General features: G+C 45.3%; 1 protein-coding gene across 1 annotated transcript in view; it reads right to left on the minus strand.

Annotated features, from left to right (window-relative positions):
• Positions 1–24736, minus strand: part of Pitpna (phosphatidylinositol transfer protein alpha) — a 40486-nt gene that overhangs the window by 5124 nt on the left and 10626 nt on the right. The window contains exons 3-10 of the mRNA XM_021634264.2: positions 24571–24719; positions 18999–19090; positions 14598–14605; positions 13524–13598; positions 10552–10635; positions 4566–4643; positions 4312–4422; positions 3349–3471 (exon numbers count right to left, since the gene is read on the minus strand). Coding sequence (XP_021489939.1) covers positions 3349–3471; positions 4312–4422; positions 4566–4643; positions 10552–10635; positions 13524–13598; positions 14598–14605; positions 18999–19090; positions 24571–24719 — 720 coding nt within the window. The remainder of the gene's footprint in view (positions 1–3348; positions 3472–4311; positions 4423–4565; positions 4644–10551; positions 10636–13523; positions 13599–14597; positions 14606–18998; positions 19091–24570; positions 24720–24736) is intronic.

The raw sequence follows: 24736 nt of genomic DNA on the forward strand, positions 1-24736 counted from the left end.
GAACTCCCTATATCAAACCAGTGATATAGCACATACTTCTAATCCCAGTGCCTAGGGAAGCCGAGGCCTGGAGACCTGCTGGGGGTAGAGGCTCGCGTAACTGTGTAGACTTGGCTCATTTCAAACTTCAGTGATTCTAATGATCCTGTCTCCCAGCTCAGAGTTGTATTATTATTTTGGTTTTCTGAAACAGGATCTTCTGTACCCCAGGCTGGCATCAAACTCAGAATGACCTTCAGTCTTCACTTTCCCAAATGCCAGGACTACAGGCATGTGCCAATATAGCTGTCTTTGGCTTCAGTTTTTGTTTGTTTGGCACTTAACTATCACAATAGTCCTGACAAATTAAATTGTCAAAGCTACGACTGTTTTAATACACCGGCCAGTATTCCAGATGGTCTGCTCTGGATAGCGATCTGTCAGGTCAGAGGAGATGAAGAGGAGAGCTTGCCTCCACAGATGCTAAGGGAATCTTTTACAAGTATATACTTAGTGTCGGAGTGTATTTTCTCTTTTGTCTAGCCTGGCAGCTGAGCTCAGTAGGAGGGGCTTCTCCTCATCAGCCTAAACCCTGAAACACCATAACCCAAAACTGTCAACTCCAGATGTGGTGTCCGCTAGACACTTTAGCTTTTCAGCTAGCCACACAGGGCCAACTTCAAAAGGGATGGTATAGAGGGACCAGAAAAATTATGGGGCAAATGGAGAAGACCCACAATAGAAAAGAAAATACTATAAGGTCATTTGGGTTTTTTGTTGTTGTTTTGTTTTTGTTGAGGCAGGGTCCATATATAGTCCTGGCTGTCTTAGAACTCTCTATGTAGACCAGGCTAGCCTTGACCTCAGGGTCTGTCCGCCTCTGCATCTCTGGTACTGAGATTAAGGCCATATACTGCTATGCTTGCATACTATAGAATCTTTCCTTCCTTCATTCATCCATTCATTCATTTATTGTATATGAGTGCTCTATTTTCATGCACACCAGAAGAGAGAATCAGATTCCATTATAGATAGTTGTGAGCTACCATGTGATTGCTGGGAATTGAACTCAGAACATCTGGAAAAATAGCCAGTGCTCTTAACCACCGAGCCATCTCTCAAGCCCCCCACTACAGAATCTTAATCAGAAAAACAAAATAAATTTGGGGGTGCTCAGCTGGGAGAGTGTCTGTCCAGAAGGCCCTGGGCTTGACCCTTGCCCAGCGTTAACTGGGCAGAATGCTGTGATGCCTATAATTCCAGCACTGAGAAGCTAAAAACAAGGAAATCAAAAGTTCAAGGTGATCCGTGCCTACAGAAAGAGTCTGACTACAAACACTGTCTTTAAAAAAACAACAACAAAAAACAACAAAGCCAAAAAGAAAAGTATTTTTAGGCTCTGTAAACACGGTATTGGAAAAACCCAGCCTTGTGCCTGCTAGACAACTACTTTACTACCAAGACATATCCCAGCCCAAGAAACACAGCTTTAGACAAGAGAGGAGACAAGCTCGGGCTCCAGCTAGCACACGAAGGAAGGAACATTCCACAAGGAGTAGGCGTGGTGGATCATGCCTGTGATCGCTAGGGAGGCAGAGGCAGGTGGATCTCTGTGAGTTTGAGGCCAGCCTGGCCTACAAAGGAAGTGCAAGACAGCCGCGGCTACACAGAGAAACACTATCTCAGAAAATAAACAAACAAAACAAAGAAAGAACAACGTCCTAACTCTGCCAACCACCAAGTTTGGGGTGTGAGAAAGACAAATATCTAAGATCATTTGGAGACTTCTTCTAAGAACTAGAGCACTGCTTTATCTGTTTGTCTATTTACCTATCTCCCCCGCCCCCCAGACAGGGTTCCTCTGTGAAGCCTTGGTTATCCTGGACTTTATAAACCAGGCTAGCCTCAAACTCACAGAGACCCACCTGCCTCTGCCTCCCGGAGGGCTAGGTTCACAGGCGTGTGCCAGCTCTTATCTATTTTATTAATACTGTGGATTAAACCTAGAATCTCACACATGCTAACTGCTCCAAAGAATTTACAAAAAACAATAAATGCTTCCATGAAACCCTATTACTTTATGCTGTCCTTTGCCAGCCAGGGGGTCACTGAACAACATTCCCTTCAAACCCCAATTAAAATCTTCCTGCTGCTCCATCTGTTAATTTTTTTTTTTAGAGGTCAGGGGCAGGACTAGGGTGACCAAAAGATTCAAGCCACTCTCTCACAAAAACAGAATCAGCCAAGTGACTTCGGTCTACAAGTTCCTGAGGATCCTTCCTAAAGAACCAGAGACTGTGCTCCAAACCTTGCCTGTTATTGGTGTCTGAATAAATAAACAGAACATCAGCCTTCAGCAGGAACTAACTTGCACACCACTTACTAGTGAGTCAGTCCGGGAAGAATGTCATCCCAGGAAGTAAAAACAGTCTCCTGGGAGGCTCCAGAAGGAAGAAGGGCCCTGGGCCCAGGTTCTGCCCTGGACCAACACTGTGAAGCACTGATCATCTGTGTGGTGTGCACCAAGGCTGAGCCTCGGCTGAGGCAGGGCCAGCTGAGGCCACTGGAAAGCATGTCCTCTGTGGGACACTCAGGCTATGAGGGAGTGGTGGAACGGCACTTCCTGCCTTATGAGGGCAGAAGTGGCCCAACTGACATGTAGAGTAAGACAAGTGATCAAGGGCTGTGGCCCAAGGCCAGGCAGCACTGGGCTCCCACACTGAACCATCACCTACAGGCCGCAGTGCAGCAGTGCTGAGGCCTCAGAGCCTTCAGGTGGCAGGGCCCTCTCACACTGTGAGGAAAACAGGTGCCCGGTGATTCTCACTGAGCACCTCCCCTACGTGGGTCTCTCGGGCAGCTTCCTTAAATAAGGCAAGAGTGCTGGGTCTTTAGGCATCCCTCCTGGGATCCAGGCCGAGCTCAAAAACAAAACACCTAAACAAAAATCAAAAAACAAACAATCGCCCAACCTGTCCTAATAGCTGGAGAAGACAGAGGGGCTTCTGCATGTACTGCAGTGTCCTCTAGGTAATGCAGGTGGCACTAGTAGATCAGCCCAAACCGCCTAGCTCAGGGTCACCTCCAGTTCCACAGCCCCTGCCCCACCCTTGCTGAAGACTCACTGCAGTGGCTGTATTAATCACTTGGCATCAGGTACAGATTACCATATTTGTCTCTGTGGCTGTGCCAAGACCTCAGCTCAGCCACACATATTCCCGAGCAGGCTTCTCCTTAGAGTTACATACTGCCTGGCAGTAACCTTATCCACAACAGAGCCAGGCTTGTTCTTAGAACAACAGGCTGATGGTGCCCTTATGTGTCTCCTTGACAGCCACATACTTATGAGTCCCCTGGCATCAGGCTCACCTCATCCAGCTGTCTCTTCGTCTCTTCTTCCATCCTCCGGATATCGTCCATGGTCAGATCGACCCACTTATCGAGCCAACAGAATAGCTGCCTGTGAAAGTTTGTAAACAGACGCTTCTCTTGCTAGAAAAAGGAGGGAAGCAAGTCAGAACCTGGAACATAAAAGCTTCTCTACATTTCCCCCACAGTTTATTGGGGGGAGGGGAGTGACGCCTGGCTGCCTCATCTGGATCAGACACAGTTCGGTGACATTTGCCTTCCTGTTTCTGACAGGCAAGTGTTCCAGTAAGGAGCTGTCCACCTCACAGCTAAGTGCTTTGTCCCAAACACCACCAAGACAGGCAGCTCATGGGATCTGGCAGAGCTGAGGCCCCTAACTGCCACATTTCCTGCTGTTTCTGGTGCCTAATGCCAGGTTAAGACTGGCCAGCAAGGGGCTGGAGAGATGGCTCAGAGGTTAAGAGCACTGTCTGCTCTTAACCTGAGTTCAATTCCCAGCAACCACATGGTGGCTCACAACCATAATAAGACCTGGTGCCCTCTTCTGTCGTGCATATTTACATGCAAATAGAGCACTCATATATAAAATAAGGAAATAAAGAAATGTGGCCCCAAAGTATGAGAATTGAAAGTCTTAAGTCTGTCTACTTCTGTAATTCAGGGCACTAGAGAAACTGCTTCATACTGCTTCTTGCTTTTTGGCCTCAAGAAAAGGGAAACAAGTTTTCTTTGTAGTTCAAGCACAGCAAATCCCTTCCTGTGTCCTCCTTCCTCATCAGTTTCTCCTGGTTTCTTTCTCATCAGTTTCTGCAGCACTGTGGCTGGCTCTAGAATGTGGGATAGCATGTGCGAGGGAGAGGAAGCAGCAGGCTAAACAACCAAAGACTCCGATGCTAGCAAGAGTCAAACTGCTCTCCCAGGACAGACACAGACACGCGGAAAGGCCTCATCCTGCATACTTACCTTATGTATAAAGTTTTCCACTTTGTTCTGCAAGCCCCACCACTTGAACTTGACAGTAACCAGTTTGTATGCACACATATATGGGCAGTCTTTCTGATTTACAAGTTCTTGCTGCAGTAGAAAAATACCCAGAGGCAGGCTGGTAACTAAAAAGAAAGACCTCAGGCTGTCTGAACCCTACCCACACCCTCCTCCATTGGGAGGGGCCCACCCACAATTTGTCTGGACCCTGGTAGTAAGGGTGTGAATTGTACCTTCCAATTTGGGCCCAAAGGTCCTCGTCCTGTTTTGACAGATTTAAACTTTGCTGGATCTTCCTCTGCCTTGTAATCCTGAGAATAGTAGAAATGGGGTTTGGAAGAGAGAGAATAGTTCTTTTCAGTTTGTCTGCTTTGAAACAGGCTCTATGTGACCCTGGCTAGCCGGCACCAACTCACTATGTAAACCAAACTGGCTTTGAACACCCAGCCATCTACCAGCCTCTGCTACCATACCCAGCTTACAGCAGTTCTTGAAGTTTCTGGTATAGAGTATGGGGTAAATGTTATAGACAAGATAAAGAACTATGTGATAGGTAATTTTTTGTTTTGTTTTTAGACAGGGTTCCTCTGTGTATATAGCCCTGGGCATTTTGGAACTCACTCTATAGTCCAGGCTGGCCTTAAACTCAGAGATCCAACTGCCTCTACCTCCCAAGTGCTGGGATTAAAGCTGTGCGCCGCCACCACCACTTGGCTGTGCTGGATAGTTTTATGTTAACTTGACATAAGCTAAATCATTAGAGAGGAAGGAACCTCAATTAAGAAAAACCCAAAAGACTGGGTTGTAGTCAAGCCTGTAGGAAATTTTCTTAATTAGTTATTGATAGGAGAGGGCTCAGCCGACTGTGGTGGTGCCATCCCTGGACTGGCGGGGCTGAGGAAGCCATGGGGAGCCAGGCACTAAGCGGCACTCCTCATCACTAAGCGGCCTCTGCATCAGCTCCTGCCTCCAGTTTCCTGCCCTGTTTGAGCTCCTGTCCTGGTTTCCTTCAGTGATGAACTATGATGTGGACATGTTAGCCAAATGAACCTTTCCTCCCCAAGTTGCTTTGGTCACGGTGTTTCATCACAGCAACAGCAACCCTAAGACAGACCGTTTACACTTGCTTCAGGGGAGAGGTCTGTGTGATTTTTCTCTGCCAGGGTTTGTTTGCAATTTTATCGGTATCAAAGTATTAGCAGACCATCTGAGCAAGCACTTATTTCCACTTGAAAAAACAGAGTTTTCGACTTAACTGAGCATCCAAATTCCTAGAAGATTTTCAAAATACAGATTTCTAGGTCATCCTACCTAAGTTACAAGAGACTTAGAATATCTTGAGAACAACATGGATTTTTTAAAAATTATTTTATTAGCTGGGAGTTGGGGGTGCACATCTTTAAGCTGAGCACTCAAAGGGCAAAGGCAGTTGGATCTCTGAATTTGAGGCCAGTCTGGTCTACAAAGTGAGTTCCAGGACATCCAAGGCTGCACAGAGAAATCCTGTCTTGAAAAACTAAACAAAGTATTTTATTTGAGGCCAGAGGAGGGTATTAGAGCCTTTGAAGCTGGAGTTACAGGTTCTTCATGTGGGTTCCAGAGATCAAACCTAGTTCTTCTGGTTCTGTAAATTCACCACTAAGCCTGCATTTTTAATATTATTTTATTGTAGCCCAACATGACCTTGAACTTATGACCTTGAACCTGCCTCAGCCTTCTAAGCAGCTGGGTTACTATCATGGACCACTACACCTTGTGATTTTTCATTTTAAACATTTCAGGTAGCTAGGCACAGTGGCAAATGTCAGTAATCCCAGAACTTGGGATGTGGGGCAGGAGGATCAGGATTCAAGGCTGTATAGAGAATTCAAGGCAAGCCTGGATTGCAAGAGATAATGTTTCAAACAAATAAGTAAATAAATCAACCTCTTGCAGATGATTTTATAAGACAGTCAGAGCTGGGAACCGGTCATCATTCTTAAGATTTCCTAGCTTAATATCCTGGTTTGTTTAAATAAAATCAATATTGAAGTCGACACTCCTTTAAGAAGCCCACACCCATCAGGGTGTGGTAGGAGGCAGAGGCTAGCCTGGTCTACAAAGCAAGCCCAGCATAGCCAAGGCTACACTGTCTCAAAAAAGAAAAATAAGTGAGGAAAGAAAAAAAAAAAAAGAGAGAAAAGAAAAGAGATTCCCCGACTCTCAGGCATAGATTATGTTCTTCCAAGTGTCTTTCTGTTAGTCCCTGAAGTTAAAATCTCTATTAAAGTCTCTTTTTAGTAAACTCTAACTCTGCTTCATACAACAGAAGTTAGAATAACAGTCAGGAGGTGGAGCGGCGTGTGAAGGTGCTGGTGAGTGCTCGAGCCTAAGGGCTGAAGTTCCATCCGGGGAACCGACTCAGAGGAAGGAAACACCGACTCCCAGAAGTTGTCCAATTTCCACACAACCTGCTGTGGTATACGGGTGCCAATACTTGACACATACATATAATAAGTAAAGAAATGATTTAAAAATAAAATAATAATAACTACTGGAAGTGATCAATATTAATAGCTTCTTGTGTATTACTGGGCAGGCTTTATTCATCTGTCTGTCTGTCTGCCTATCTATCTATCTACCAACTTAGCTACCTTATCTATCTAGTTGGGATTTAATTTTGTTGTTTTGTTTTTTTCAAAACAGGGTCTCTCTGTGTAGCTCTAGTTGTCCTGGAACTCAATTTGTAGACCAGGCTGGCCTCAAACTCCCAGTTCTGCCTGTCTCTGCCTCCCAGGTGCTGGGATTAAAGACAGGCACCACCGCTGCTCTCTGGTTTTTGTTTTGAAGACACAATATTCAATGTAACCCAGACTGACCTCAAACTCCCTACAAAGCTGAGAATGATCTTGAACTACTGAGCCTCCTTCTTCCCTTTCTCAAGTGATGGAGTAGAAATTACAGACATGAACCCACCATCCTAGACTTACTTATCTATTTTCTTTTTTAGGTTTATTTATCTTATTTTTAAATGTATGAATGTTTGGCTGCATGAATGTGTGTGTATCACATGTGTGACCTGCTGCCCACCAAGGCCCTCCCTAACCTGGAACTACAGATGATTTAGTCCTATGCAGATACTAGGAACAAGTGCTGTTGACCTCTGACTGAGCCGCTCTCCAGCCCCCCTTTACTTATCTATTTTAAAATGGAAATTAATTTTTGTTTTGTTTTATCAAGACAGGGTTTCTCTGTGTAGCCTCGGTTGTCCTGGACTCACTTTGTAGACCAGGCAGGCCTCAAACTTACAGAGAGCTGCCTGCCTTTGCCTTCCTGAGTGCCGGGATTACAGGCGTGCACAACTGAGCCAGGCTGGAAATTAATTTTTAATACACACACACACACACACATATATATACTTGAAACAGGGTCTCACTATATAGCCATCGCTGCTCCAGGACTAGATACATAGGCTAAGCTGGCCTATATTCATGAACAACTACCTGGGATTAAAGGCATGCACTACCACATTCAAATGAAATTATTATTATTATTTTTTTTTCAAGTCAGAGTTTCTCTATGTAGCCCTGGCTGTCCTGGAACTTGTTCTGTAGACCAGGCTGACCTCAAACTCACAGAAATCTGCCTGCCTCTGCCTCCCAGGTGCTGGGATTAAAGACATGCGCCACCATGCCTGGGTGAAATGTATTTTTGATACATTAAAAACATTTTCTAAAAAGTATCCATCCATCTTTATACCATGTGCTAGTTCATCCATGTATACATTCTGGGATATGTAGATCAGGTTAAATGTATCTACTCAAACATATATCATTTCTTTATCAACATTCGAAACATTCAAATGCCTTTATTGGGGGTTGGTCTGAAGCTTGTATATTGATGCTGGTTACTGTCTGTTACACCTGTCCTTGTTGTATGAACCTATATGATTGGCTGATTAAACGGCCTGTACCTGGGCAGGACAGAATGGGATAGGCGTGACTAAGGTTCCTGGGCTTTAGAGGACAGGAGAATCATGGGAAAGACAATGGGGTGGGGGAAAGAGGAGGGAGGAGGACACCAAGGTGGGTTAGCATAGAGAAGAAACCATGTGGGCCAGGAGGAAGGACTCCAATCACGGCTTGAAAAGACCCACATGAAGAAGACAAGCAAGTGTCTTGGGATTATAGATGGAAGGTAGCCCAGACAGGAATGGTAAGGAGGATGATCCTGGGTGAGTACTGGGAGATGGATGGTGAGGTTATTGAGCCAGCGTAGGTAGAAATAACTACCTGGGGCTAGAGAGATGGCTCAGTGGTTAAGAGCACTGTCTGCTCTGCCAAAGGGCCCAGGTTCAATTCCCAGCATCCAAATGGCAGCTCACAACTGCCCGTAACCCCAATTCCAAGGGATATGACACCTTCACACTAATGCACATAAAATTAAAAAGGAAATAGCTACCTGGCCCAAGGTAATAAGGCAATTATAAAATCTAACAGGTGTCTGTATCTTATTATTATCTGTGATAGGGGGTCAAATAATATCCCCGCAATAATGATAAGGCTAATAATAAAGATTATATAGAGCAACATTTTTATTTCTAAAATATGCCTCCCTTCAACTGTCAGAAATACATAGCGCATTGTCATCCCCATATCCACTCTACTGTGCGACGGCAAAGCAGAGCTTAGCCCTAACTGTGCTCCCCAATTAACTTCTTCCCCCCCCTCCTTCACCGTTCAGTCCACCATCTATTTCATCAACACGACTTTAATTTTTGACTGCCCCATTCTACTGCCTAATATAGGTTCATCTATTTAAACAAAAAGATGATAAATCACACACTAAGTATTTCCTAAAACTAAAAAGATTATTACTACTTGTTTGCTTGCCTGAAATGAAGAGAAACTCAGAGTCATGTATAGTCCAGGCTGGTTGTTTGAACTTAAGAGGATCCTCCACTCCCTAGTGCTAGGACCACCGGTATGTATGACCACATCTGGCTATTTTTTTTAAGATCCTACTATTTTAAATTATATGTATGTATGTGCACCTGCTTGTCAGTAGGTGCAGAAGCCTTCAGAGATCAGAGCCTGGCTCCTCCTAAGCTGGGTTACAGTGGGCTGCCCAACGTGAGTACTCAGACACCAGCTCCCACCTCCGAGAGCACAGCATGTGCTCTTACCGCCAAGCCATCTTTCTAGCCCCTTTTATCACCGCTACTGATATTTTGTTTTGTGCTGTTTTGTTTTTTTAGACACAGTCTCTCTGTGTAGTCCTGGCTGTCCTGAAACAAGCTATTCAGACCAGGCTGGCCCCAATCTCTGCCTCTCAAGGGCTGGGACTAAAGGTGTGCGCCACCACACCCGACCCACATTACTTCTTAATCTCCCTCCACTCACATATGAGAAGCAACTCAAAAGAGCTGTTTGTGAATATCTTCACATATTCAGTTTGAGAAAATTCACCTGGACGTACACTTATAATATATTCACTTTGCTATGCAGACTGTATTTCAGTAAAGTGGTGTCATTTTTTGAAAGAGTCTCACTTTAAGCCCAAGCTGGCCTTGAACACTTAAGTCATTTTGCTCCAGAGTCTAGAAAATAAGATTCTAGTCATGTGCCACCACACTGGGTACGCATCTCTTTGGGAACGCACTAATAAAACTCTTAGTCAGCCCAGGGAACTCTTAACATTTATTTTGGAAATAGCCATGGCAGGAAATTTCGTGAGACCCAGTCTTAAAAAATAAAAATGTTAGCTGGAGCTGGACAGTGGTGGCACGCGCCTTTGATCCTAGTACTCAAGAAGCAGAGGCAGGAGGATCTATATGACTTCAAGGCCAGCCTGGTCTTCAGAGTGAGTTCTAGGACAGCCAGGGCTACACAGAGAAACCCTGTCTCGAAAAACTGAAACTAAATAAATACATACATGCATATGTATATCAATATAGAGGTTAACAGGCGTGGCACACAGCTTTAATCTCAAACTGGGGAGGCAGAGGCAGGTTGATCTCTGTGAGCTCTCAGCCAGCCAAGACAACATAGTGAGACCCTGTCTCGGGGAGAAAATAAAAATAAAACACAGTGCTGGGCATGTAGTTGAGTAGCAGAATGCTTCTCAACCTAAAACAAATAATGCACACAGAGAGGGCTTCCTTTTGAGGCAAACTAGGTTCCCTGGTTTCTTTACCATCGACAAGTTAATGTTCTGCGCCAGGACTTCAGGAGTGCTTACCTTGCTAAGCACTTGGCTTCGATCAGCAATGTCTATATATATAGCTTCCACATGTTTCCATGCCTCAGGCTCCAGTTTATGCACCTGCAAAGAAACGGGAGAGTACTTGCTGTGCACATGCAGCCCTGCTAACAACAGGCACCCTTTACCCGGTGGACGTCTAGAACAGCTCTTCCTGCAGGCACTGGCCGGACGTCTCTACAGTAAAGCATCACACGATGGCGGTGGAAAATGGCTCGGAGGGGAGGAGCAGCGGCTGCCCTTCCACAAGGGGAACGAACGCTCCACACCTGATATCATATGATGGGTTGCACTCAAATGAAGTTAAAAGTTACATGCATTAAAAATGCCATGTAAAACGCCTTTAAGCTGTGTACAAAAGTATATAAAACACGAACGAATTTCTTATTTTTTTTTTTTGGGGTCCCTTCCCTAATATATCTTGCTGTTTGCAAACATTCTAAGTCTAAAGTCTGAAATAGTACAGGCCCCAAGATTTCAGATAAGGGCTTCGTAAGCTCACAGTTGGGGTAGAGAGTTATTCAAAGGTACTTGGAAATTGGACACAGCAACAGGCTCTGTCTTTTTTCAATTCAGCAGGCTCCACCTGTCCCTGAGTTCCTGCTGCCCCCTGGTGAGGACTATTCAGACCTGCAGCCTTTTCACAATTCAGCGTTCAAAAGCTACTACAAGAGTAACCCTTGCTCTAGCTCACCCCCAGCCCGACTCTGACTCCAGGAACAGATGGTACCGTGTGCAGACTCTCCTTTAATGTCCGAGGCAGCATCTATACACAGGTTCACATCTTGCTCTTTTTAGGTTTATTTATCTTTTATTCATATACATGTGTATCTGAGTGTCTGCAACGAGAGTGTGTAGGACCCATCAGGGGCCAGAAGAGAGTGTTGGATCCCTTAGCTGCAGACACAGGTGGTTGTAAGATACGCAGTGTGGGTGCATGGAACTGAGCTCAGGTGCCATGGAAGAGCTATGAATCGCCGGGCCATCTCTCCAGCCCATGACAACGTCTCACTGTGAGCCCTGGCTGGCCTGAAACTCTTCATGTAGACCAGGCTAGCCTCATACTCAGAGTTCTGCCTGCCTCTGCCTCTTGTGTGCTGGGGTTAAATGCTATTATGCCCAGCCTTATCTTTTTTTTTTTTTTTAATTTCTTTTTCAAATTTTTGGACATATTCACTCCCCAACTCCTATTACCACCATCTGTGTTGCCCAAGTAACCTTGGGGGTCAGGCCTGCCCTAAGGCGTGGTCAACCTACCAGGGGCCAATCTTTAAAGAAAACTGACTCTCTGTGATAGCTATTCTTTTGTTTGCTTGGTTTTTTGTTGTTCTTGTTGTTTTGTTTCTTTGTTTACAGGGCTTCTCTATATAGTGCTGGCTATCTTAGACTCACTTTGTAGACCAGGCTGGCTTCGAACTCACAGAGACTGGCCTGCCTCTGCTTCCCAGAGTGCTGGGATTACAGGTGTGTACCACCATGCCTGGTTTGTGGTAGCTATTCTTGGTTATCAACTTCACTACATCTGGAATTAACTTAAACTATAATGGCTGGGTACATCTGTGTGGGATATTTCTTAAGTTAAATCATTTGAAGTGAAGAGATCCACCTTGAATGCAGGCCACATCTTCTGATGGCAGCCTGTATCATGGACTGAGCAGCTATTGGATTCTTGGACTTTTTTTTGTTTTGTTTTGTTTGCAACCAGGTTTCAGGACAGCTGTCCTGAACATCCTCTGTAGACCAGGCTGGCCTTAAACTCACATAGATCTGCCGCCTCTGCCTCCCGGATGCTGGGATCAGGCATGCGCTACCACGGGGCTGATTCTTGGACTTTCTATTGGTGGACAGGTAGACCACTGCCTGTAAGCCACTGATAACCCCCCCCTTCCCCTCTTTCTCTCCAGATTGATTCCATCGGTTCTGCTCTTCTGGAGAACCCCGACTCAGTAGCAATCAAATGCCAGTAGCTGTTGTGTTGGAAACACTGCTGCTGTCAACCACTGCAGGCGCTTACAAGCTTTCTACTCCCTCGGGTAGATCACGAAGCTTTGTGGGGAGGATGTGAAGGTCCTATTTAGGGCTGAGCACGTCACAGTCCTTTACTGTCTATACGCTGACTAATTGGGAGTCTGAGTTAGCTGGCAGCTGTGGAAGAAGCCACTGTGAAGACACTGAGGTGCTCTGCTCTGTGGTACAGCAGTAAGCCATTAGGCATCATTTAGTACATGTCCATTTAGCAGAATAATAGTACAGGTCCTCCCAGGGTCTCTGACCTTTACAGCCACCGGTTCTAACCCTTTAACCTTTAACCCTTTACCTGCTTTTTACACTCAACAATATATGCAGGATTGTTTCCATCAGTTCCTTTTTAGTTTTGAAGCAGCATCTCATTCTGTAGCCTTGGCTGTCCTGGAACTCATTATCTAGAACACACTGACCTCAAATGCACAGAGATGCACCTGTCCCTGCCTCCAGTGCTGGAATTGAAGGGTGCATGTCACCACACCCAGCTCCCCAGCTTTTTCATGGGTGCATAGTATAGCACTGTTTGCTGAACAATCTACTGGTATCCCACTGACAAGAGTCGCATATTGTCTGTTTCACATGTGGCCGAACAGCCTCACATGTGCCCGGGTACAGACATGAATTAAGGGAGCGTGAGGATACGCTGAATTTGGAGAAGTACTACAATTACCATGTTTTAAAGACATCGTTTCTGGGTACCCAAAACTGCATTTTCGCCAATCCCAGCTCTACAAGAAAGCCCAGGAAAGAATCTTAGAGACATCATTCTGCAAACCAATGACAGGAAACTACCCTGTGGGACAGTCTAGAAAAGCCTTCCTAGCCAGGCAGACGAGAAGTACAGATACAACCCTGCGTACTGAGGCAGAGCCTAGCAAGATCTGCCAAGGGCCCTGAGCCCTGGGCTCTTGTGAAGTTATACTTACATTCTCCTGGGTGCCAAGGTCTGGCTTGTGCCAGGTTTCAATTTTAATCAGAAAGTCTTCTTTCATGTACTCATTCTAGAAAAGAGATAAAATACCTTAGTGCCCAACAAGGTCAGAGCTGGAGAGTTCTCACTGCCCATTACTGGGGATCACAAAGGCCTGGAGTTGTGAGACTCCAGCTGCCTGGCCTGGGCAGTCCCACAACTAGGTTTGCTTCATGCATACTATCACCCTTAGTTTACAGAGGAAGAAAGTGAAGCTCAGAGAGCTTAAGTGACTTGGCCAAGATCACAGAGCCATCTCACAGCCAGGCCAAGAACCATGTTTGTCTGAGTATATTTCACTGTTTAACCAGTCTTCCATAATACCTGATGCACAGGATGCAAATGTAACCAGTAGACCACAAGCCTCCTAGCTGAGGAGAAGTCTTCATGCTTCACCCCTTTCCCTGCAATGAGCCTTTTGTTGAGGGAAGCCCTTCATGCTAATTTTGTCTCCTTCCCTTGGTGCTCTTAAAAATTCTAACACCTGTTAAAAACTTTTAGGGAAAGAAGCCATGTGAATGAGTTAAAGAGCCCATTGTTCCCTCAGCAGGGATTAGTTCTCCAGCAGGAACAAGCATTTCAGGGATTATGCTCAAGAGGGAGGGCTTGGGGGTGGGGGTGAAGAGGGCTGGTTCCAGAACAGTAGCTTGTTGAAGTCACAATGTTGCCAACAGTCAGTGCTCAGTGGGGTCAACAGATGCTCAAATGGGGAAGGGATGTCAGTTTAGACTGGCTGATCTGAAACTTCTGCATAGCCCTGGGTAGGCATAACCTGTCGAACAGAGGAGAGCCTCAATCCATTCTGTACTTCTGAGGCTCAGAGTCAGGTCTTACCTGGCAAAGCCACAGTCAAAGCAGCTCAAACAAACAAGATCCTCATTAGAACTGAAATGCTTGAGCCTTGACAGCCCCAACACCACCCAAGGGGAACAAGAGAAGAGCCAGAACGTCCGGTGCAGGTACACTTTTATTTCTCCTTTTCTTATAGATCAGCGGCAACGCCAGTCCTCCTACCGACATAAATACTTACTGTAATAACTGCTCCAAGGCAAGGACATGGAAAAAAAAGAAAGAAAGAAGATTAATGGAGATGAACAGATTACAAAGAACAAAGACTTCTCCACTCCCCATAGCTTCCTAACTCTAATTAGGTTAGGTTAGAAACTCAGGGTTAGGGTTAGGGTTAGTGACTACTAGACCCCAGCGTGCTTTAGGAAATCTCAGTGCACCATCAATTCCCCTTAAATTCACTTAAAGTCCTAAGAGACCAAACCTGGGATTTAATTAGAACAAGGAAATGGATGGTCTCTAATCAGCTGAGGCTGAGGCCCAATCAATCTCCTGTAAGAGCATCCCTCTGGTGCCCCCACACCCTGCGGGCACAGCGCAGGTGCTCTGAGCCAGGCTGGCTTTCTGATGGAGACAGTCTTCCTCACACTGTAACCAAACCTTGCATGTGCTATGCTCTTGCAACTGTAATGGGATCCCTCGGAAAGCACAGGTCAATTATTTATCAGAGAAAATGACTGCAGCTTCCATGTCACTGGGGAAGAGGCCATCTCTCCTCCTGACAGCAGCTCAGTTCATTCTGTACCCCACATGCTTTCCCAATCTCTGATAATGTGTACTGCTGTGTTCAGAGCACACAAAGGGCCAACAAACTCCATCATTCCAAAAACCAAATAAAACAACAAGCAACAAAAAAGTAAAACTAATGCTGTTCCTCCAATGGAAATGAAAAAATGATGACATAAGGGCTATAAACTACCATGTGCACTAGTAGCCTGAAAGATTGCCAGTATTTTCCCCAAGCCCGACCAAAGACACTGGAAGCACCAGATTAGGGCTAAACTGGCACCTTGAGAAAGTCATGCTGGGACAACAGAAATGATGCTCCCAAAGATGCCAGTCTGGCAGAGGGGCCATGACACCGGCATGGAGACTGCAGCTCCGGGCTGCCCAGGGTCATGACCTTGCCCATTAAGCTTCTCCAGCCCATGTTTGGACTCCACATCTCTAAAAAAAAAAAAACACCCTCTCCTAGTTTGGCTTCTGTAGGACATAAGAATCTGCCCCCTTAACCAAGCTGACAGTTTATAATACCACACTGTGTTATTCTCGTTTTAATTTCATTTCCCATGTGGAAGATTCCCAAGGAAAAAAAAAATCAGTAACTATGAATAACTGGTGATCCATAATTTTGTATTTCACTGTAACTGCAGAGTCTGCAGGTTTTTCATGTTAGTATGTGAGCCACTGAGAAACACATCCACTCAATCCTGAAAAATGTTGGGTTTCTGAACCCATGAGGGTAAGGAGGACCCTGCTCTCAGCCTGTAGTGTCAGTTCAGGTGACTAACTTCCCTCGAATCTTCTCCAACGTCATCTTCCCCTTCCAAACATGTCTGTATCCATAGCAACCACACAGGAAAATGGAGCTTTCCTAACAAAACTAAAAATGTATTTCATTTTAGAGGGAGTTTTTGAGATGAGATCTTGCTATGTACCCCAGGCTAGCCTTGAAGTTGTGATCCTCCTGCCTCAGCTTCCTGAATGCTAGGTTACAAGCATTTACCACTCTGTCCGGTCTCTTATAGAGTATTTGAAAAGCCTGACTTAGTGGTACTGTTCCCAGTGAGGGTTAAGGTTAGAGGAGACAAGGAAACAGATTATTTCTCCTCTTTCCATTTCCATTTATCAGCATGAACTGTCAGCTTCACGAGAAAAAGAGAAGGAAATAAAGTAAGAGAACAAAAAGACTTGATGGAGCACACCAAATCTTTTTCCACTGCTCCCAGAATAAGGCTGGAGCCTCCCAAAGGCAGGGGGTGAGTGACCCCACACTCCTTAATCCACCTCTCAAACTTAGATCCACTTAGGCAAGGCTCAACCAGGAGCATAGTAACCTTTGTCCCGTCAGCTTTCAGGGAAGAGCAGCAAGAAGCCTTTCCCATCTCTTCTGTCTCTTATTTTAAAAGAGAAGGTAAAAGATGAAGAACAGAGCTAGGATTCAGTATGCTCATCTGTATCCAGTGGGTTCTACCAGGAAGTCGGAAGCTACTAAGAAAGAACCCTTTCCTCCCCTCCCACTGCTGTCTGTCTCTTCTTGAATTTAGAAATTGTATTTTTCTTCCTTTTGTCAAGGATCCACATGTGAAGTGTGTGGAAAACTGCCATGCCAGCTGCAGTACATTCTCCCAAGTTACACAGCAGACGGTGGCAGCCTTTAGCTCACACAGCAGGGCACACAGAAACCCATGCTGTTTGCCTTGAGCTAAGGTTCTCACAGCGCATGTTCATCAAGGAACGTCACCTTTGTCCCTGCATGGACATGCCCCGCCACACTCCACTCTTTCTTCCCTTCTTTATTTGCAGCGCTGGAGAGCAAACCCAGGGCCTTGTGCTGGAGAAGCACCTTCCCACTAAATTACTTCTGCAAACCTGATCTGGACTTTAGGGCTGGGCCTACAGGGAAGGATGGGAGAGGGTTGGGGTAAAGGCAAAGTCTTTCCACATAGACCAGGCTAGCCTTAAACGTAACAGAAATCCAGCTGCCTGTTTCCCAAGTGATAGGATTCTAGGAGTGTGCCACTACGTCTGGCTCTTGCGCCCTGCTTTCCAAAATTATGAATCCAAGCTCAGCTGGTGCTACAGGCCTATTATCCTGGTACTTACAAGGTATGAAGCCAGTAGGATGAGGAGTTAAAGGACAGCCCAAAGCTATAAGGCCAGCCTGGGACACTTAGAACCTTCTTACACACACACACACACACACACACACACGTAGGTAACAACTTCCTGTCCAGTACACAGGGAGTAGTGAAATTTGCATTTTCAGTTACAGCAGTAACATTGTCATAGCCTAGGTCCATCCTTGACCGTGTCTCTCGATACAAGGTCCTCGAACCTGTATAGGGCCATGGGAGACTGGAGAGAGCAATGACTTCAGTCACCCAAGAGTCCACAAGATAAGGACACACCTGCTCACATGGACTGATACAATCTAAGGAACGGACAGAAAACAGCCAGTGAAGCAGTACAAGTGAGCAGAGGCTGGCGCAGCCAGAGCTAGCTGCCAACGAGCGACGGCCAGCAGGAAGAAAGAACACCGGCCTTGGCGGGGAGCTCGATGGACATCTAGGGCTACCTGCCATGTGAATCAGTGCCAGCAGAGTCCTAAGAGATCTATTCCAAAGAGACCCACCTGCCTCTGCCTCACGAGTGCACCACCATGTCTGACTTATTTTCATTTTTTTAAGACAGGGTCTCACTCTGGCTGGTCTTGTAGCCAGGCTAGCCTCAAATGCACAGGAATTTGCCTGCTTCTGCCTCACAGTGCTGAGATTAAAGGTGTGTGCCACCAAGTATGGTCTGTTTCCCAAATACTTTTCATCTGGAGTTTATGAAATCATGGACACAGAACCCACAGATACTGTTGGCCACCTATACACTCACTCACATACTAGGATCTTTTGTTGCTACTATAAATATCAAGAAGCAAATATTGTTGTGAAGAGATGGCTCACTGTTTAGGAGCAGAGGAACTAGACTCAGTTTCCAACATCCACAAGGCAACTCATACCCATTTGTAACCCCAGTTTGGGGAGTCCAATGCCCTCTTCTAGCCTCTGTAGACACCAGGACTACACATGGTACAAACACACAAACGGAGGAAAAAAATACACATTAGAAAAAAAAAATCAAAATTAGTTTTTAAAAAATTTAACAATTTCAGCCAGCAAGAAAAGCGAACATGTAAAATGTCTTTGCCACCAAACCTGATGGCTTAAGTTTGTCCCCAGGATCTGCATACTGGAAGGAACTGACTTGTAAAAATTGCCACTGACTTCCATATGCACACTATCACACACACACACACACACACACACACACACACACACACACACACAGATAAATAAAGGTAATCTTAAAATTTTAGTCAATCAGCTACACAAGATATAAAAAATTAGTAATCATCTAAAAATTTGTCTAGAAAATGGTCTGGAGATTTTATATGTACACAATAAGTATAAAGTCATACACCATCCAAAGGAAGGCTAGAAAAAAAACACTGCAGTGTTAGCAGTAATGACTATCCAGAGATAAAGGAATCACGAGTTCTTATTTTCTAAAACATATTCAGTAAGCATTACTTTTGTAGTCATTAAAAATAATCAAAATTGTCAAACTAACCCCAACAAGAGCAGTTTGTGTTTTTGCTCTGTGCTGTGCCTGGCTATGCCTGTCGCCTTGGCTAAGTAGTATGTGGTATGGGTAATACTGACGCTCCCAAGCCCGAGAGAGCCCTTCATACCTGCACTGGCTTACTCTGAGAGTTATGGTGGACACAAAGCCCTGACTATCTCTCCCTCCAGCCTTACTTCTGCCCAGTGTGGAACCAAATCTCAGCTCCAGGCAGCCCCACACTCACCGGTTCTGCAGTAAGGGTAGGCATTCCAGGCTTTCTCATGTATATTCAGAGCTCCTTCTGGGGCCAGCATTCGAACAAACGTGGGTACTTTGCTGTAGTGAAAAAAAGAGGTGATGAACAAAAAAATTGAGGCAAGAGAAAGGAGAGAGAGAAGCTTTGCAGAGCAGTCTCCGGCCCATAGCTCCTGACTTCTCAGTGTCAATAGCTGACAAGTAAGCTTCCATGAGATAAGCAGGCGGCTGCGCCTGAGAAGACACCTGCCAGAGCCTGACACCTCAGCTTGACTGGCTACACACAGAACCAAAACCGGTCCTGCCACGCACAAGGTACAGCTGCCATGAGCAAGCCAGCTGGTAAGCCCCTGGGCTGCCTGCTGCGGCTCTCCAGATGTGCCACTCTCATTCCAGTCTCCCAGAGCCCGCTGGGTGTGAGGTAGGCAGTGCAGCCGCTGCTCCACTGCACTCACAGCCCAGTCTACAATGGGGCCAGCTGACTAACCCAGAAGGTGGGTTCCTACGCCGGGCAGGCGGCTCAGCCAGTAGAGCCGCTCCCGGAGTTTAGAGCCCCAGCACCATGTAAGAAGCTAGGTGGAGCAGCGCTGGTAACCCAGTGTTCAGGACTGAGGACGGAGGCAGAAAGATCCTGAAGATCACTGGCCAGCCAGTCTAACCAGTTAGTTCAATTAGAGATCCTGCCTCAAAAAATAAGTTGGGGCTGGGAATGGTAGCACAATTCCTTAATCCAGCACTCAGGAGGCTGAGGGTGAGGCCATCCTGGTCTATGTGGTGAGTGTTAGGCCAGTCAGGGCTACATCTTTTTTTTTCTTCTTTTTAATTTATTTGTATTTTGTGTATACAGGTATTAGCCTGTATGTATGTATGTTTGTGTGCTATGTGAGTACCTCATGCCCAGAAAGTGCTAGAGCCCCGGAAACTGGAGTTATAACAGTTATGAAGCACTTAATGGGAGCTGGGAATTGAACCTGGATCCTCTGGAAGAGCATCCAGTACTCTGAACCATTGAGCTCTCTCTCCAGCCCCTTCAGGGCTAAATCTTTAAGTGAGACCTTCTTTTAATAAATTAATGATAGATAGATAGATAGATAGATAGATAGATAGATGGATGGATGGATGGATGGATGGATGGATAGATAGATAGATAGATAGATAGATGAGCCAAGCAGATAGATAGATAGATAGATGAGCCAAGCAGTGGTGGCGCACACCTTTAATCCCAACACTTGGGAGGCAGAGGCAGGTGGATCTCTATGAGTTCGAGGTCAGCCTGGTCTTCAGAGTTCTATATCAACCAAGGCTACACACAGAAACCCTGTCTCAAAAAATAAACAAAAAAAGGTGATAGAGGAAGGCACCCAATGTTGACCTCTAACTTCCACCTGCACACACACATGGTAATAAGGTATCCAAAAAATATCTGGTCTATTTTTCTTAAGTTCTCAGGACACAGGAAGACCTTTGGTCATCTGCTTCCCAGGCAGAATCTTCCCTTCTCCCTCCCCACCTTTCCCCAGCCCCTAGGTCTTTGTCTCCATCTCTTCCCGGCCAAAAAGGCTCATATATCCCACATGGCCTTAAGCCTCTGAATCTCAGCCACCAGGAGTGGCTTTTAGTCTCAGCACTTGGGAGGCAGAGGCAGGTGGATCTTTGTGAGTTTGAGGCCAGCTTGGTCTACAGAGTGAGTCCAAGACAGCTAGAGTCCAGGACAGAGAAACCCTATCTTAAAAAAAAAGGTTCTGATCCTCCTGCCTCTACTTCTCAATGTTAGGATTACAGGCATACACCACCAGACTGTTATCTGGTGCCAAGTATCAAACCCAGGGCCTTGCACATGCTAGGCAAGCATTCTAGCCTCTAGGTTGCATACACAGCCCTTCTTTAATACAAATGAAGTCTTACTCTGCAGCCCAAATATGCAGGTTAGTTTTTGTCAACTTGACACAAACATAGAACTATCTATGACTCTTGATTAATGAAAGGAGGACTCTTGATTAATGAAATACCTCCAAAAGACTGGCCTGTGGGCAAGTGTGTAGGACGTTTTTCCTGGTTGATGGCTGGTGTGGGAGGGCCAGCCGACAGCAGGCAGTACCATCCCAGGGCAGGTGGTCTTGGATGGTATGAGAAAGCTGTCTGAGCAAGCCACTGGGAGCACAATAAACATCACTCTTCCATGGTCTCTGATTCAGTTGCTGCCTCCAGATACTTGCCCTGAGCTCCTGCCCTGACTTCTCTTGATGACAGATCATAATCTATGAGGTGAAATAAGCCCTTTCTTTTCCTTGCCAAATTGCTTTATATATATATATATATATATATATATATATATATATATATATATATAATATTTATTATTATATATAAAATATTATTAGTTACATTTTTTTAATTTTATACCAAATTGCTTTTGGTCATAGTGCTTATCACAGAAAAACAAAATAAAGCAAACAAAAACTCGCCACCCTACCTGGAGCCAGGCGACCCTGAGTGCACTACGCTGGCCTCAGACCTAGATGCTCTTGCCTTGACCTTCAAAGTGCTGGCACTACAAGTGCGCACAGTCACACCTGGACAATATTTTCTTCTATTCAATTTTCCTATTGGTTTTAAAGGTTTCTGTTTTTGCTTTTTTTTGTTGTTTTGTTTTTGAGACAGGGTTTCTCTGTGTGTAATTTTAGCTGACCTAAAACTCACTCCATAGACCAGGCTGGCCTTGAGATACACCTGTCCCTGCTTCCCAAGTGCTAGGATTAAAGGTGTGCACCGCCACTGCCCAGCTGGGTTGTTTTCTTTTTAAGATTTCTTTATTATTATTATGAGTATTTTGCCTGCATGTACCTCTATGCTGTATGTGTGTCCACCCGAGCCATAGGAGGGCTTCTGATCCCCTGGAACTAGAGCTACAGATGGTTGAGTCACCATGTGGGTACTAGGACCAGAACCCAAGTCCTCTGCAAGAGCAGCCAGTGTTCTTAGCCACTGAACCATCTTCTCAACTCCCTATTCAGTTTTCATTTCATGTTACAAAACAGTATGTATAGTATGTACCTAGTTTTTTGTAAGTGAATAAATTCATCTTTCTTATTCCGCACGCATGCGCACGTGTGCACGTGCAGGTGCGTGCATGCATGCGCACGTGTGATCATGCCTGTGTGGTACTGGGATCTGTATGTACTGGTACATGCTAGGCAAGTACCCAAGTACTGACTACATTCGCAGCTCCTTCTTTCCTAGTTTTTTTTTTAAGATAGTAGCCTAGATAATCTTCAATAGGCTCTAGCAAATTCATCACCTTTAGTGCCTCTGGCCTAAAGGAAAGAGCTAGGCCCCAGCAGACGACTAACTCTGAGCCCCAGACCAAGGTACTGGATACATAGGAACTAAGCAGTCCAGAGACGACAGACAACAACAACAGTCCTGAAGGAGTATCCAACAGGGTGATCACAGGAAGAGCACAGCAACTAGGGGGGAGTTGGGGGTAGTGGACAAGACTCAAGGCAAGCTCCTCAGGACAGTCAGAACCACATAAACATATGGGGGTGTAGAATGCCATGAAACAGGATTGGAGGAGGGCAGAAAAGGCTGGGAGAAAGAGAGAGATTAGTGCAAGGTGGAATAAAAGGGGACACGAGGGAGGGAGTCATAAGCGTTTGTAGATTAAGGAAGGCAGTCACACTTCACAGTTTACAGCTTTCAAAAAGACAGCACAGATCCTGCAACAAAGTGCTCGTCAGACAGAGAAAAAAGCGGACGGCAAGAGAGCAGGGGGCAACTCACAGCAACAACAACAGCAACCCACAGCAGCAACCCACAGCAGGAAAATGGAAAACACTGTCCATCTTAGGAGGCATCAGAGCCTCCTTACTGACGACCACCAGGACCAACAGCCCCTTTTTTAAACTAGGTGTTCTGGAGGTAAAATGAGTAGCAACCCAATGTCTGCTTTCTTGCGTGGAGGAGGTAAGGAAGGCTGCACACTCCTCATACACAGATTTTTTCTCTGCCACTGGCTTCACCAAGTTCAGTGAGCACAAAATGGGAAAATTTGCTTAGACCCACAGAGCTACTCTCTCTGCCCTGGCCCTGCCAAGCCTGAGACCCAGTGGGTTCACACTGTCCCTTCATCAGAACAGCAACTACAGGAAACCCAGGATTTCACCACATGAAAATGAACTCACTCTTGAACTTAAAAGATCTGCCTGCCTGTCTCCCAAGTGCTAGAATTAAAGGCATATACCACCACCACCACCCAGAAAGCATTTTCTTTTTAAAAAAAAAGATTTTATTTTATTTATGTGTATGCATGCATGTCTGCAGAGTGCAGGTGCTCATGGTGGCCGGAAGACCTGGGGTCCTTAGAGCTGGAGTTGTAGGCAGTGTGAGCACGCTATGCGGGTGCTGGGCACTGGACTCGGGTATTCTCCCAGAGCAGCATGTGCCCTGAACAGCTGAGCTCTCTCCAGCCCGCTGAGTCATTTCTTAAGCAGTTTGCCCGACTTCCATTCAGGCCGGTAAATGCTTACTGCTGGTTCCAAGGCCCTTTGGGCCATATCATGGTTCACTATAAAATCATTTTGTTTGGGGATTCAGCAAATGTGTGTGATTTACTATAAATTCTTGTATACAAGTGAGTTCCAAAGTAATTTGAAAATATTGGGCAAAAATACTCTTTTAATAATTAAAAAAAAGAGGGGTAAATAGGGGGTGGCTCAGAAGTTGAGAACAAGTTTGATGCCCTCCAAAGGAGCACAAGCATGTACATGCACACACATATACAACTGATGTAATTTTTTAAAAATATTGACATGGGCTGGAGAGATGGCTCAGAGGTTAAGAACATTGACTGCTCCTCCAGAAGTCCTGAGTTCAATTCCCAGCAACCACATGGTAGCTCACAACCATCTAAAATGAGTTCTGGGCTCTTCCCATGTGCAAACATACAAGCAGTTAGAACACTGTATACATAATAAATAAATAAACCTTTAAAATAAATATATATATGTATATATATATATATAAATTGATATATAGATCAAAAGAAAAGTACTGAAATTTCTCTGGGATATGATTCCATAAAATTTGAATTTAAATACTACCTGACCTAACAATTACACCTTTTACTACATTTACTTCAGAGTTATGGATGTAAGTCTATCAAAAGGAGCCCTGCATCTGGAAATTACTATCAAATGATCTTGAGGGGCTGCTCAAACAGCTTACAGCACATGTGCAACACACCATGGGCGCCTAGGCTTTGTTTTTTTGAGACAGGGTTTCTCTGTGTAGCCCTGGCTGTCCTGGAACTCACTCTGTAGGCCAGGCTGGCCTTGAACTCACAGAGATCCGCCTGCCTCTGCCTCCCCAGTGCTGGAATTAAAGGCATGTACAACCACAGACTGGCTACTTTTTTTATTTTTTATTTATGTTTTTAAACAATAAAGAAACCCCGCCCACACCCAGTCTGACAGATAAACCAACGGGGCTGTCAGCCTGTAACCTGGAGACACTCCCAATTGTCCGATCCAAGTTCCTGCCCAGCCGCCTGGGTCACGTACCTCTGTAAATGGTAGATCTTGTGTGTGTACTGGCCTTTCTCACCGTCCTCTTTCTCGTAGGGCTCATTCACCAGGACCTCCACACCTTCCCCACCACCGGTTTCATTTTTACTGGCTTCAGCCACAGAATACAGCTGCCCCACTTGATACTAAAGAACCAAAGAGA

This window comes from Meriones unguiculatus, chromosome 7 (assembly GCF_030254825.1).
Source record: "Meriones unguiculatus strain TT.TT164.6M chromosome 7, Bangor_MerUng_6.1, whole genome shotgun sequence".
Taxonomy (NCBI): Eukaryota; Metazoa; Chordata; class Mammalia; order Rodentia; family Muridae; genus Meriones; species Meriones unguiculatus.